The sequence below is a fragment of the Letharia columbiana genome, assembly GCF_014066305.1.
Source record: "Letharia columbiana isolate WasteWater2 chromosome Unknown Sc0000032_s0, whole genome shotgun sequence".
Classification (NCBI taxonomy): domain Eukaryota; kingdom Fungi; phylum Ascomycota; class Lecanoromycetes; order Lecanorales; family Parmeliaceae; genus Letharia; species Letharia columbiana.
The window spans coordinates 352,634-365,227 of NW_023501075.1; the positions used below are offsets into that span (position 1 = coordinate 352,634).

General features: G+C 47.2%; 5 protein-coding genes across 5 annotated transcripts; 4 read left to right on the forward strand and 1 right to left on the reverse strand.

Moving 5' to 3' along the window:
* Positions 1-3,163: 3,163 nt before the first annotated feature.
* HO173_008558 (uncharacterized protein) lies at positions 3,164-4,958 on the forward strand (the record flags this gene model as incomplete). Its single annotated transcript, XM_037310456.1, has 3 exons — positions 3,164-3,817; positions 3,871-4,135; positions 4,192-4,958. The coding sequence occupies 3 exons, from the start codon at positions 3,164-3,166 to the stop codon at positions 4,956-4,958; spliced, it is 1,686 nt and encodes a 561-aa protein (XP_037162689.1).
* Positions 4,959-5,540: 582 nt separating this feature from the next.
* On the forward strand, positions 5,541-5,918 carry HO173_008559 (uncharacterized protein; the record flags this gene model as incomplete). The annotated part of the gene is made up of 2 exons (XM_037310457.1): positions 5,541-5,731; positions 5,783-5,918. The coding sequence occupies 2 exons, from the start codon at positions 5,541-5,543 to the stop codon at positions 5,916-5,918; spliced, it is 327 nt and encodes a 108-aa protein (XP_037162690.1).
* A 235-nt stretch (positions 5,919-6,153) lies between these two features.
* HO173_008560 (uncharacterized protein) lies at positions 6,154-7,257 on the forward strand (the record flags this gene model as incomplete). The annotated part of the gene is made up of 2 exons (XM_037310458.1): positions 6,154-6,507; positions 6,742-7,257. The coding sequence occupies 2 exons, from the start codon at positions 6,154-6,156 to the stop codon at positions 7,255-7,257; spliced, it is 870 nt and encodes a 289-aa protein (XP_037162691.1).
* Positions 7,258-7,599: 342 nt separating this feature from the next.
* HO173_008561 (uncharacterized protein) lies at positions 7,600-9,726 on the reverse strand (the record flags this gene model as incomplete). The annotated part of the gene is made up of 3 exons (XM_037310459.1): positions 7,600-9,278; positions 9,349-9,391; positions 9,475-9,726. 3 exons carry the CDS (start codon positions 9,724-9,726, stop codon positions 7,600-7,602), a joined length of 1,974 nt encoding a protein of 657 aa, XP_037162692.1.
* Positions 9,727-12,065: 2,339 nt separating this feature from the next.
* On the forward strand, positions 12,066-12,515 carry HO173_008562 (uncharacterized protein; the record flags this gene model as incomplete). The annotated part of the gene is made up of 1 exon (XM_037310460.1): positions 12,066-12,515. The coding sequence occupies one exon, from the start codon at positions 12,066-12,068 to the stop codon at positions 12,513-12,515; it is 450 nt and encodes a 149-aa protein (XP_037162693.1).
* Positions 12,516-12,594: the final 79 nt, after the last annotated feature.

The following is a 12,594-nucleotide window of genomic DNA, read 5'->3' on the forward strand; positions in this document are numbered from 1 at the left end:
TATAGTTTAATATATCTAAAACGAGTAAAGGCCTATGAATTAAATTCATAATTTTTTTTTGATTAAGGCTATCGAGTAAATAGGTGAGCGATCTTTGGTGAGCGAACTTTGGTGAGCGGGCTGTTACGGCGGACGACGGCTGACACTACGACAAAACCAAAAAGAATTTCTCTTTTCGTTTTTTTCTTCGCGATTTCTAGTTCTCAACTCTTCGAGAGATACTTTTTGAGGCACTCTTTTAGGGGCTACTCTCCGGGGTACTCTCCGGGGTACTCTTCGAGGTACTCTCCGGGGTACTCTCCGGGGTACTCTCTCGGGTACTCTCCCGGGTACTCTTCCGGGTACTTACGACGGATAATAACTAACACTACGATCGAATATTTTATAAAGTTCTTCGCAAAAAAAAAAAAAAAAAAAAAAAAATCCCGGGAAGTTCTTAATCGTAATGAGAGTACCCGGGAGAGTACCTTGAAGAGTACCCGGACGAATACCCCGGAGAGTACCTCGAAGAGTACCCGGAAGAATACCCCGGAGAGTACCCCGGAGAGTACCCCGGAGAGTACCCCGGAGAGTACCCCGGAGAGTACCCCGGAGAGTACCCCGGAGAGTACCCCGGAGAGTACCCCGGAGAGTACCCCGGAGAGTAACCCCTAAAGAGTGCCTCAAAAGTACCTCTCGAAGAGTTGAGAATATTCTAAAAAGAATATTTTGAAGAGAGTTACTAGAAATCGCGAAGAAAAAAACGAAAAGAGAATTTTTTTTTGGTTTTGTCGTAGTGTCAGCCGTCGTCCGCCGTAGCTGTCCGGCAGCGGCTGTCGAGCGAACTTTGATGAGCGATATTTGAATTCCTTGCGCTTTAATAATTATAAGACTAAATTTAAAAATTCTTTTTTTATCTAAAAGCCCACATTTCGTTCTATAATTTAAAAGAAAAATCTCAAAATTTTAATAGAAAATAAAAAAGTTATTTCATTTGTAAATAATATATACCTAATTTTTGATGAGGAGGCGCGGGAGGGCGAGATTTTGATGATTGCGGACGCTAATTTATTTACCCGCGATAACTCAGCCGGTCTAGCCAAAAAGCGTAGAGGACCCGAATTTATAATTGGCTGCACATACAAATTCAAGGTTTTCTAATTCAGCTCTATCTTATTCTTTTATATATATTAACGAGTAAAGGCCTATGAATTAAATTCATAACCGTTTTTTTAATTAGGGCTATCGAGTACGGAGTAAGTAGATAAGCGATCTTTAATAAGCGAACTTTGATGAGTGAACTTTAATGAGTGATATTTAAATTTCTTACGCGATATAAGTACTATTAACTATTAGATTATAGATCTAAAAAGCGAGAGTATCGCGCTTTATATATAAATATATCTATTAAGCTCTATAAGTTTAGATTAAACTAGATCTAATAATATCTCTCTTTTTAAAGCTATATCTTCGTAGTTCTAAAATAAGAGTAAAAGAATTTAATACGCTATTATTCCGAAGGCGTAGTTATAGAGATACTTTAAAGGGAATTAATCTTAAGCGAGTTAATATCTCTTATTATAGTAGCGAGATATCGTCTTAAAGATTTCTTATAAGATATATACGAAATTAATTCTTTACTCGCCGTAGCGATATAGCGAAATTACTTCGAGAAAGCTAGTCTTAAGTATATTATTTCTAGAGCTAAATCTCGCTATAATAAAAGTCGATCTTAAGTTAGAGTTAAACTCTTTATCTATAGATATAAGAATCGATACGATTACTTTTATAATAGTAAGTCTTATTTAATACGTATTCTAGAAAATTAAAGTCTAAAACTAAAGCGTAATATTATTATAAGTACTATTAATTACTAGACTATAGATCTAAAAAGCGAAGATATCGCGCTTTATATACGAATATATCTATTAAGCTCTATAAGCTTAGATTAAACTAGATCTAATATTAGATCTTAGAGCGTCTCTCTATATATATATATATTTATAGACTATATAGATTAATTAATATCTTTATACTTTTTTATATTATATCTTAAGACTTCTTTACTCGAAAACGTTTCTCTCTATCTTCTATTATTATATTATTAAGATATTTATAAGATAATTATAATTAATAGAACTTAAAGAGTAGTTATATATATTTAATATCGTATAGATATTAAAAAAATAAATTTTAATAGAGAGATTAATAGTAATAGTAGTATTTTCTTAAGAATTAGAGAGAGATATAGTATATATAAAGTCTTCTTATATCGTAAAGAAAACTATATAAAGCGATTTTATAATAAAATAGTTACTATATAGTCTCTAGACTAGATATAAGCTATTTATAATAGTTTATATAATAGAAGTAAAGTAGTAGTAGAGATGATAGTAGAAAAAAATGAATTTATTATATATGAGAGGTTATCGAATATGTAATAGTAAGATCGCTAACGACGATAATAATATTTTTACGATATCGCGCTTTATTTTAATATAGCGTCTATATAATATAGTTATATAATATAGCGCGTAGCCATTTTAACTTAAATTATCGATATTTTATTTAGCATTAGCTGAGGTATAGAAGTACCCCCCCTGTTCTCCGTTATCCGACACAAAAATCGGTATCAAGATTCGTTTCCGAAATTTCGAACGTTGGTGTGTGGCCCTGGCTGCAGGGTTTTGGTGTCCCCATAATGAATGTGAGAGTCATTGTGGGGCTTTGTAGACGTTGTTGCGCTGTGCTAATGGGACCATCTAAGTACAAGCATAGGGGAGTTGTCAATCTCCTTTTGCGATATCGTAGTGTCCAGTTGCTCGGTCAGCGTGCGACAGGAATGGAAAGAACCCGTCCTGAGTGAACTTGCCGCTTTCACTTTCCTTCGCCACTCTTCTTGCCATGTTCAATCCAAAAAACCGGCCCTCTTTCTCTTCAGTTATGCATACCCAACAGCACAAACTTCGTAAGTCTCATGCATACGTGACATATTGAATTCTTCGTCTGCCCTTTGTAGGCCGATTGCATCGTAACATAATGGAGTTGGGCCCAAAGTTGACGCGAGAGTGCTTGAGAGTCAAAACCCCACAGTACGAGAAAAACCTCTTTGAGCATTGAATTGGGTAGAAGACTATCGCAAATATCAGATTGTGCCCGGTTTGATCCTTTCCTCCAGGAGAATATGGCCAAATGTGCAGGCTGTAGGGTGCGGCATCTAATCTGCGACACACAATCTACCTGCGCTGAATGCGAGAAGAGTGGTAGAGAGTGCGTTCGTCTTAATGTCCGCTTCCGGCATCTCGTGTGCCCGTCAGATGAGATCACTCGTGCGGATTATACCAAATATAAGTTCTTCTTCGACAGCGAGCAGACGTGGATTGACACCAATGGCAAACTCCAATTCGTCACAGAAAGCGACAGCAGCGCCGACGCTTCACCAACGGACGAACTAGAGAGCAATGTGTTCGATGCCGTGGGCTTGGATGTGGAGCCTCGGCCCGCTCCAGTGGAGCAGTCGTCTCCTAAGTTCGTGCTTGGATCAACGTCTCAGACTCCAGCTGTTCAGGCTTCCGTTCTAGACGATGGCCCACCAGAGTATTTGGCAGCATTGGAGCAAGTGCCTTACGACCCGCCAGATAGCGTCCTCCTCGAAGATGCATCGGAAATGCCGGCCCATTCATTGCGAGAGGTATCCCAGCTTGGAGAGAAGCTACCGACCGACACGAGTGTATCCTACTTAGAGAGTGTGCTGCCCGCACCGGAGCTGGAGTGTCCATTGAAAAGCTTAAAAGAGGGAAAGCTACTCCAGCATTGGGTCACTCATCTCGCGCCATGGGTATGCACGAACATCCTCTCAGTACCGTGAGCCTTGGCTGATTCAGATTCAAGTTCGACGTTGGCGATAGCAAGAGACACTTTGGCAAGATCGCGACCCGCATGGCAGCGTCAAGTCCCTTATTGATGACCGTGATTCTCGCTATTGCCGCTCTTCATCATAGCCGAGTCAGCGGCCAAAGTGATCTGTACAGCGCAATGACCTACCACGACAAATGCCTGAACATAATTGTGCCGATGTTGAGCGACTCGGATCACGCCAACGATGACTGCGTACTTATGACGACGACCATTCTACATCTGTATGACGGTCTTGAGTGTAAGACTGCTCCTCAATCATCTGGTCGTATCCTTTGTTGAGTCTTTATCATCTAGCTGGCAATGACTTGCCAAGGCATCTCAAGGGAACTTCCATCTTCTTCCATCCGGAAGCTACATACAATTCGTCTCAACTTCGTAGGGCAGTCTTCTGGCTACATCTCCGCCAAGAGATATACAACGCCTTCTTGTATCAGCGCAGCGTTATCACCGATCTGAACAATTGCAACTTCGAGTTCGAGAACGAGTCTGAGAATGACGACATGTGGTTCCACCAAACCTTGTACATTGCTGCTCTGGTATCGAAGTGGGCCTTTGGCAAGGAAACATCACATGCCCGATGGTACGAGCTTTGCAAGATGATGGACGTGTGGGAGAGCAGACGCCCTACCAGCTTCGATCCGATATACTTCCGCACACTAGACCCAACAAACGGCAGATACTTTCCTGAAGTCTGTTATGCGACAGATGAGCATGTCGCCGCAGCTCATTTCTTCTACCTATCAAAACTGTTGCTCACAATCCACGATCCCAACCTGCCACGGATTGGACCTCGAATGAAGTCCGCGACCGTAGAGATGCAGAAGACGGCGCTGTCATATGTGCGTAACCTCGTCGGCATCGCAGTCTGCAACAACTTCATCGTTGCCAGATTCACAGCCACTCTTGCTATCATCATCTGCGAGAGTTGGTTCACGGATCGGCGAGAGCAGGAAGCCCTTTTCGACTTCATGCGTGAGACAAGTCGATGCAGCGGATGGACAACACAGAACGTACAGCAAGCATTGGTGGAGGAATGGGGCTGGAAGGAGGAACAGATATGAGAGCGTGGTACCTCGTAGGAGGAATAGTTTTACACTTGATTCCAGGCAAGCCAGGCGAGGTGTCTCACAAAGCAATGCTCTTTTGAAGAGACCCTGCTCGTCACATGAAGGTGAAGTTCCTTACGATTGGCAGGGACACAACATCCAGGTATTGAAGACGGTAGCTTCATCTTTACACCTGGCTGTGAGTTAGTTTTAACAGGCTGCCTTATCAGGCGTCGCTCAACACAAATACACAACAATCCACCGAGACTTAACTCACAATAACATCGTCCCTTTCTAGACTATATCCTCCAACTCTGATACTTTCTAGACTTTGATTTATACTACGAAACTTAAATCTATATTTACAGTTGATATACTTCGACTTCCGATCTACTGTCTACTCGCAGCTCTCGCAGCAATCCCGTAGCTTGTTCTTACATTTTGTGTCCTCGAAATCCGAACTTTTCCGGTCATGCCCCTCAATATGCAGCAAACACTAAAATCCCTGATTATGTCTCCGAATTCGAGAACAAACTCGCCAAAGTCAACGGAGTCGTTATTGCCTCGAAGATTCCACCGGGAGAACAATAGTACAAGATGAAGCCTCGGGCGGTCGACAATCCTGGTCGTGAAACACAGACGAGCATGATCTGCAGCATCTGTAGCTCAGCTTGCCGGGACTTAAGACAGCTTCGAGGCGACTTCGTGACTTGTGTCGGCCAGAACGGTAATCCGAATGGAGCGCGCTGGGACGACGGCCTTACGCCAGACGACGCCAGAAATATGAGGTGTGACGTCTTTCCAAACAATCTCTGTCGTCTCTTGCTGATGTGATACAGATCTGATCCCAGGTATGCCACCTTGAGAGGCGCAGCGACGGCAGATGCCCTCTCGAGTGAAGATATTGCAGGGAAAACACAACAGAACGCAGCGCCATGTACACCCGTGCATCATGTGCGATCGGAAGTTTGCTAAAGGACACCAAGTCCGTGTACACTTTCCAACGTGCGTAAGGCGAAACAGAGACCCCACTGGTGCGCGATGGAATGAAGTGTGGAATAGTGCAGCTTCGCATGCAGGACATATGAGTACGCAAAGCAGGTAGGAAAGCTCCCAGCTGGTTGGTTGAAATTCTAGACAGACTCGGGCATTGGCAGGGGATCTCAACATCTCCGGTCTGAAGACTTACGGCCCCAAGACCACGAGCCTGATGACGTTGATACTGATGTCCCCAGAATGGACAACTCCCTCTCTGACCGCTGCGCAATCTCGACCGCAGCTAACCTCTGCGTCCACAGACGGCTTGCAGTCATGCCACCCTGACTTTCAACAGATCGACCCTCAATTGAGCAGTCCACCCCTCAACGGCGTGCAGCCGTACGACCCTCGGCTGACATGTTCGTCACCGAACGGCTTAGGAATGTATGACCCGTACCTTCGAATCGAAATTTTGACTAATCAAGCGCTGCTCTCAATGGTTCAAGCCTGGCAAGACGTTTTTAATTCGGAGAAGAACAACACACCCTGGAGCACCGAAACTTCGGTCGTCAGTATCGTCCGTCAGGTATGGCTTATTGTACAAAGCTTTGTTCGCAAACAATGTCGCTTCGTTAAATCCATTGTTCTCTTCTCCACCCCTATAAAACTTCATCTCCCTTATCTCGCCTTTGTCTTCCACGCTACATTCCTGTCTCGACACCAAATCCGCAGAATCTGACTCATCCCACCTTACAATTCACATATCCCCTTCACAGCGGTCACCTACCCACTACGCTCCATCGCAAACTCAATGACAAAGGCGCCCCAAAAATACCTCGCGGTCATCGGCACCGCGCGCAGGCCAAACAGCGCCGATCTGAGAGATCGCGGGCTCGCCGGACTCCCGGACCCGGGCCCCGACGTCGCGCTTCGGAGAGCAGAGTTGGAGTTGGAGCAAGCGACCTTGAAGGCGCAGGTGGCTTTTTGGCACGGTGGTGGGGATTTTCCGGTTTCGTTCTCGCGGACGAAAATCGATAAATACCACGGTAGTGATGACGGCTCGAGTTCAAACCCAGAGACAATGAGGGAAGATCCGGTAGTAAAAGTAGAGCGGGAGCATATCATGCATGATACCATGGACGATGAGCAAATGCGGAAATCGACCGCCGACGTCGACAAGCCTAACTTGTCAGAGTCAGTAAGAGTTGCCGACAAGGCGTGTGAAGCGGAAGAGGGTGTGCGCTATCTACGCGATCGAAAGCCTGTTCAGCTACACCCTTACGCACTTGAGCGCGAGGTGTACCGTCAAAGAGTAAAGGATGGAAGAGTGGCGTGATTCTGTATCGCGGAACAGAAGAACGAAGATGTGGAGGCGCGCGGCGACCGAAGTTACAGTAATTTATGGTGACTCCACTCTTGAGATGGCGACTGCGTTCTAGATATCATGGCATTCGCTTGGTAGGTAGAGAATTGTCGCCGTTGTACGGTTCCAGTCAATTGAGATTTTGTGCCACATTAGACTTTTGAGAGGTGGCGAAGTGATTCTCAACCTAATAACCTCGATGATCGGTTCGAACATAATCGTCAATGACTCCATGTTTAGATGAGAGTCGAATTCACGCTAGGAGTGGGAAAGAGTGTATGGATCTGACCAAATCGAAACGGGTTTATTACTTGTTTAAATGACAGTGATAGTATATGTGTTTCCGCCGTGACTTTCTTCATACTGGAGCCAAGGCTCTTGCTCCATATCTGGGACAGTAGTTTCGATTTCAGTCAAAGACATGTGCACTATGCCACATCGTCGAAATTGACCGTTTCGTATTCCCGTCGGCTGAAGCATCAGTCCTACAAGCGTATTGGGGTTGCCTAGTTGGAGTTCGATGACAAAAAAGTGGTATCGATGGCCTCCGGTGGTTTCTTCTGACGCTTGCAGCTCGCCAAGTACGTCCTCGTACACTACTCCGCTCCTTTCAAGTCCCCCCATCCGCACACCGACGCGGGAGAGCCTGCTGATATCGGTTTCCTTCCGGGGGAGGAACTGAGCCGTGCATAGGGGACCGCGCAATCGCAGGTGGCCTCCAGTGACTTGGCCAGTGGTATCTTGGCCCGGACTTTCGATCTTGACCTCGATCACCTTTGCTAAGATACCCATGTCGTAGCAACGACCAGCCGTAAGGCCGCGATCGGTCTGAGGGTTCACGGAAGCCCACGACCAAGAAGGCGCGCGGTACTTATGAGGCCGTGTTCCCGGAGAGTCATAACGCCAGAGGAGCTGAGAGGGAAGACACTGTTGCCATAGGCCGGCGAGATACCTGTCGTGCAAGATAGTTTCCATGTATTTTGCCACACCAGACAGCGCGATCAATTTGTCTTCTTCGTGCGATAATGCGCCTTCCGAATAAGACTCGATGATATTATCCCACAGATAGTAGGCATCAAACCGGTTAGTATCTATGTGAGTCGGTCCCACGTTACGCCGTATCCTTTGCCCGTCGACAGAAGGGTCCAGTCCCTTGAAACGTCGCGGACCGTACTCGAACGGTAGTCCATCGGGATAGGTTTGGCAAGCCTCCACTTCCAGGCACTCCCATAGCACTTGTCGAGCACCAAAATGAATAACGCGTGGCGCGAGAAGACGCTCTTGGAGCACCCACGCTCGTTGCAAGAGAGGTGCTCGCTCAAGCTCCATTCTCCAAAATCCATCACATCGAACTTCGTATAATCTTTTCCTGCTCTTTCCCCAGTCAGGCTGCTTCCTTAGCTTTTGGACAGAACTCTCAGGCCAATCTGTCTCAACGATGCACCGTGACACCATGTTAGCATTCCGGTCGTGAAAGAGACCGCCATGGCCATCTGCGGAACCAGTTGCTGCGAGGTTACAGAGAGCTCCCTGATAAACATCTGCCATTGCAAGAGCTTCTCGGCTCCAATCAGACTTGAAGTCTTGGACGATGCAGAGGGCGTCGATCCATAGATATTTTAGGCCAAGTTCCAGCGTAGCACGAATTGCGTCGTTGAAAGTCCGAGATAGCAAGGTTTTGCTGAAACCTGCCTTCATCTGATCAACAGTAGCTGTCGTGAGCTTGAAGTATTGGCCAGAGCCCCAGCAATGACTCAACGATGCATAGGGGCCATCTGGTGTGGTCTCGTTCGTAAGGATAAGACGTAGCTGATTATTTGATAAGTCGAGCAATCGAGCCGGGAGTCTAGCATTTATACGGGAAACATGCTCGTTACATTTCACATGTCCATTGATGCATTGCCCCAGCCATTGCTTGATGAGTGTCCAACTTTCCTCGGAATCTGTGTTGGTCGTAGATCGATCTCTCGTCACCTCAGGAACATGGTATCCGTCTAGCAGATGCTCCGCAGAGCATGGTATCAGCTAGATATTTTTTGAGATCCCACAGTGATTGTGACTGACCTGCTACAGGCTCAACGTAGAAAGCAGGATAGTCGTAGTCCGACTATTATGGCGAAGCGAATGTCGCTACGATTAGTACCTTCGTGTTGGCTTCCCAATTCGACCAGATCTGTGATTGAAACTTACGACGAGCGCAAGAAGACCAGTATGACCATGCATACGGGACTGGTCAATGAACCTGTATGTGGTAAAATAATCTGCAGCATCAGTTGCCTCAACGTTCTCGTCGTCACCAATGAAGCTGCGCCATATGCAATCGCACATATAACAATTTTCTAAAGCTGCGGACTCTCGATGAAGATCCACGAACTTCTTGTAAAGGCGGAATTTGAATTCGATGGGCGCCCTGAATATGGCGTCACAGAGGGAACACAGCATTTTGAAAACAGTCATCGATCAGATTTGCAGAGAGGTCTCTACTCGCCACAGCTTGACTGGGGGCTAGTGAGGGGAGGCGCAGCACACATATCGCAATACAGCCGAGATTGCCATGTTGGAAGAGCCTTAGATAGGTGGTATCCCTCCTGTTTCTTGCTCCTCATCGCATTATGCTGTACAATTTTGTTAGACATCCACGGCTAGACCTGTCCACGTGAGAGCTCGAGACAGGACTGCTTGGCTTCATGAGAAAGACTACAGAGTATGCCGAAGCGAAGTGATCTGAGTCAGACCCTACGAACGAGGGTTGTATTATGGGGACGCTGCAACGAACCCTAGTCCCCAAGGTGAGCTCAGGTCAGTCATAATTCCGAAGCAGACCCAAGCACAACTCACCCGAGATTTTGACGCAGAAGTCTTGGCACGTCACTCCTGCTCGCACCTCCATCCACGCGACCGCGTTGGTCCACCGGGTCCGTTCAATCGGCCCTCAAAGCCATTACGGTGCCTCCAAATCAACTCTCTAGGCAGTCTCTGGCGGTATGTGAATGTGCATGGAGCATTTTCCTTTTACCTATTCGGTTTCGAACATTTGCAGCTAGCAATGCTACGCCACTACCTCGGCCCCGGCTACGGCATCTCCACCGATGAATTTTCCTATGTGCAAGTCAACGAGTCTAGCGAGAGCGAGCCAAGGGGGCGAAGAACGACACTCTTATCAGTGGAGGCTCGGGTGTGCGCGGAGCCGGCTCGACTGTGTCTTCGACTTCAGAACTGGGCGGTACTGCATACGAGAGTTCCAGGTTTGGCGCTTGAGAGAACAGAGTGCGTCTGGGTTTGTCAACATTTCGTAGCGGAAGAGGATGAAATGTTTCAACTGATCGAGTCGAACTTGGATGAATACCGTACGAAATCGAAGAGGCCGCGAGAACCAAAGCGTCATAGGTGTCGCCGCTGCAAGTTTGTCTTCCAACTTGAAGTCTTAGACACTGGCAGTGATGGCCTAGCAATTGTCATCACAAAGTGGTTGGACCTAGGATCAGGCTTGACACCAATGGATCCGAAATGGAGGGTCCTCACAGCTCGGTTCCCAGACCGCGAGAACGGGAATGACCACGCAAGCGAGGCTGAAAGATGTAGACTGGGGTTTGAAAAAGAGGAGGGGCCAACGCAACAGGCCATCACTCTTCGCAATGCGTCATGCTTACGTGGCCAGCGATATAAGGGTACAATGCAAAAGTGTTTCTGCGGAGAATGGTTTTTTGCAAGCTGATCGGCGCGTGCACTGGTATCATTTCTCAGACATACTGTTGCTGTCTCTGGTTTTGCTGGGATTGATGTTATGTGCAGTGATCCGCTGGCAGAGTTCCCACAAAATTTGATAGTCCGCTATTAAGTGCGCATGATTCCAGTCTACACAGCAGTCCTTGACCTGTAGAGGCTGTATGTCCACTGACAGGCCGATCTGGTCAAACACCAGTGCGAACGTTTCCTCGGTCATGCCGAAGCCGCCGGTCGAATTTTCCTCAAGACCACGAGCCGCGTGCAGCGCGCGGTCGACTCTGGTGTCTGCCGGCCCAGTTTCCCTGGGCCGCTGCAGAATCTGCCATATTGGTTGCGGATCGCAGTGCATCGTTTAGCTACGTGTTCGCGACAAGCGCAGCGACGTAGGTAGTGCTTTCTGTTGGTGTCGGGCTTTCTAAAAGAGGTGCGTGAGGGTTCATAAGTTGTAGGGGTTCGATCCCCGAGGGTTGGAGCTTTGACAGCGGCTGATGAGCTTCGGGTTCGATCTGCAAAGGGATGTCTTGCTGCTGCATTGGTGGGAGGAGGCCTCGTGAGCGCAAAGAAAAGGATGGCGAATTGGCGCCATATTGCGGGACAAATTTCATTCTGCTGTGTCACCACACAGCCGGGTTGAGACGCTACAGCGGCGGAGACTAGGGTATCATTCGGAAAACATAGGTCAATATTGAGCAATTCGGTAGCGAATGGTGACAGGCTGGGAGCAAATTAGTAAGCAGTGCGCGTCCGACCGCCTTGTTTAATTTGTTTCGGATGTGTCTAAGGGGAATTGAAAAGGCTCTGCTGCCTTGCTCCGAGGTGGCTATTGGCCAATGGCACTGATCAATGTGGGGTCTGACCCATCATTCCGGACAGCGAGCACGTTCTGGTAATTTGAGCGCTACTCATGATAGCTACTACTTGTATCTCAACGGATTTGCCGTCTGAGTTCTGGAAAATTGAGCATCACACCTGTGCAAAACCTGAGTTCAATGCACTCACACTGTTACCCACTCTCCACTCCAGATCAAGTGGTCATATCGAATAGCTTTTCCCAGATGACCCTCCAGCTTTCCTACCGAGCTGAACCCATGGAGTCCCTCAGTGTCACGGCAAGCACCATTACCCTCATTGCCACCGTCAAAAAGACTTTAGAGGTCCTTCAAAAGATGCGTCACGCACCCCAAGGGCTAGATGCGCTGATCCAGGAGGCTTCTGATCTTGCGCTCGTCCTCAGGGACGTTGAACCCTTCCTTCGAACCTCGGAGCCCAGTCCTCAAGACGGTGCAGAGCCCCAACCACAAGATCTTGGCCTTTTGCAGTGGTCGGAGCGGGCAAAATCTACGCTGAATGAGATAGAGGACCTTGCAATGATCCACGTCAGCTCCAAAGGCCCTGGTTCTCAGCTCAGGGGCTTGTGCAACAACGCGAAAGTTGTGTCTCAATTGAACACAAAGCGCCAAGACTTGCAGACTGTCAAATTCAATCTCTTAGTCGTGAGCTCGTAAGATCATAAACCATCAACGTGCTTCCACGAATATCTCTGGTGGTTAGGCGGCATCAAAGCTCGACAGACTGACGCGATTT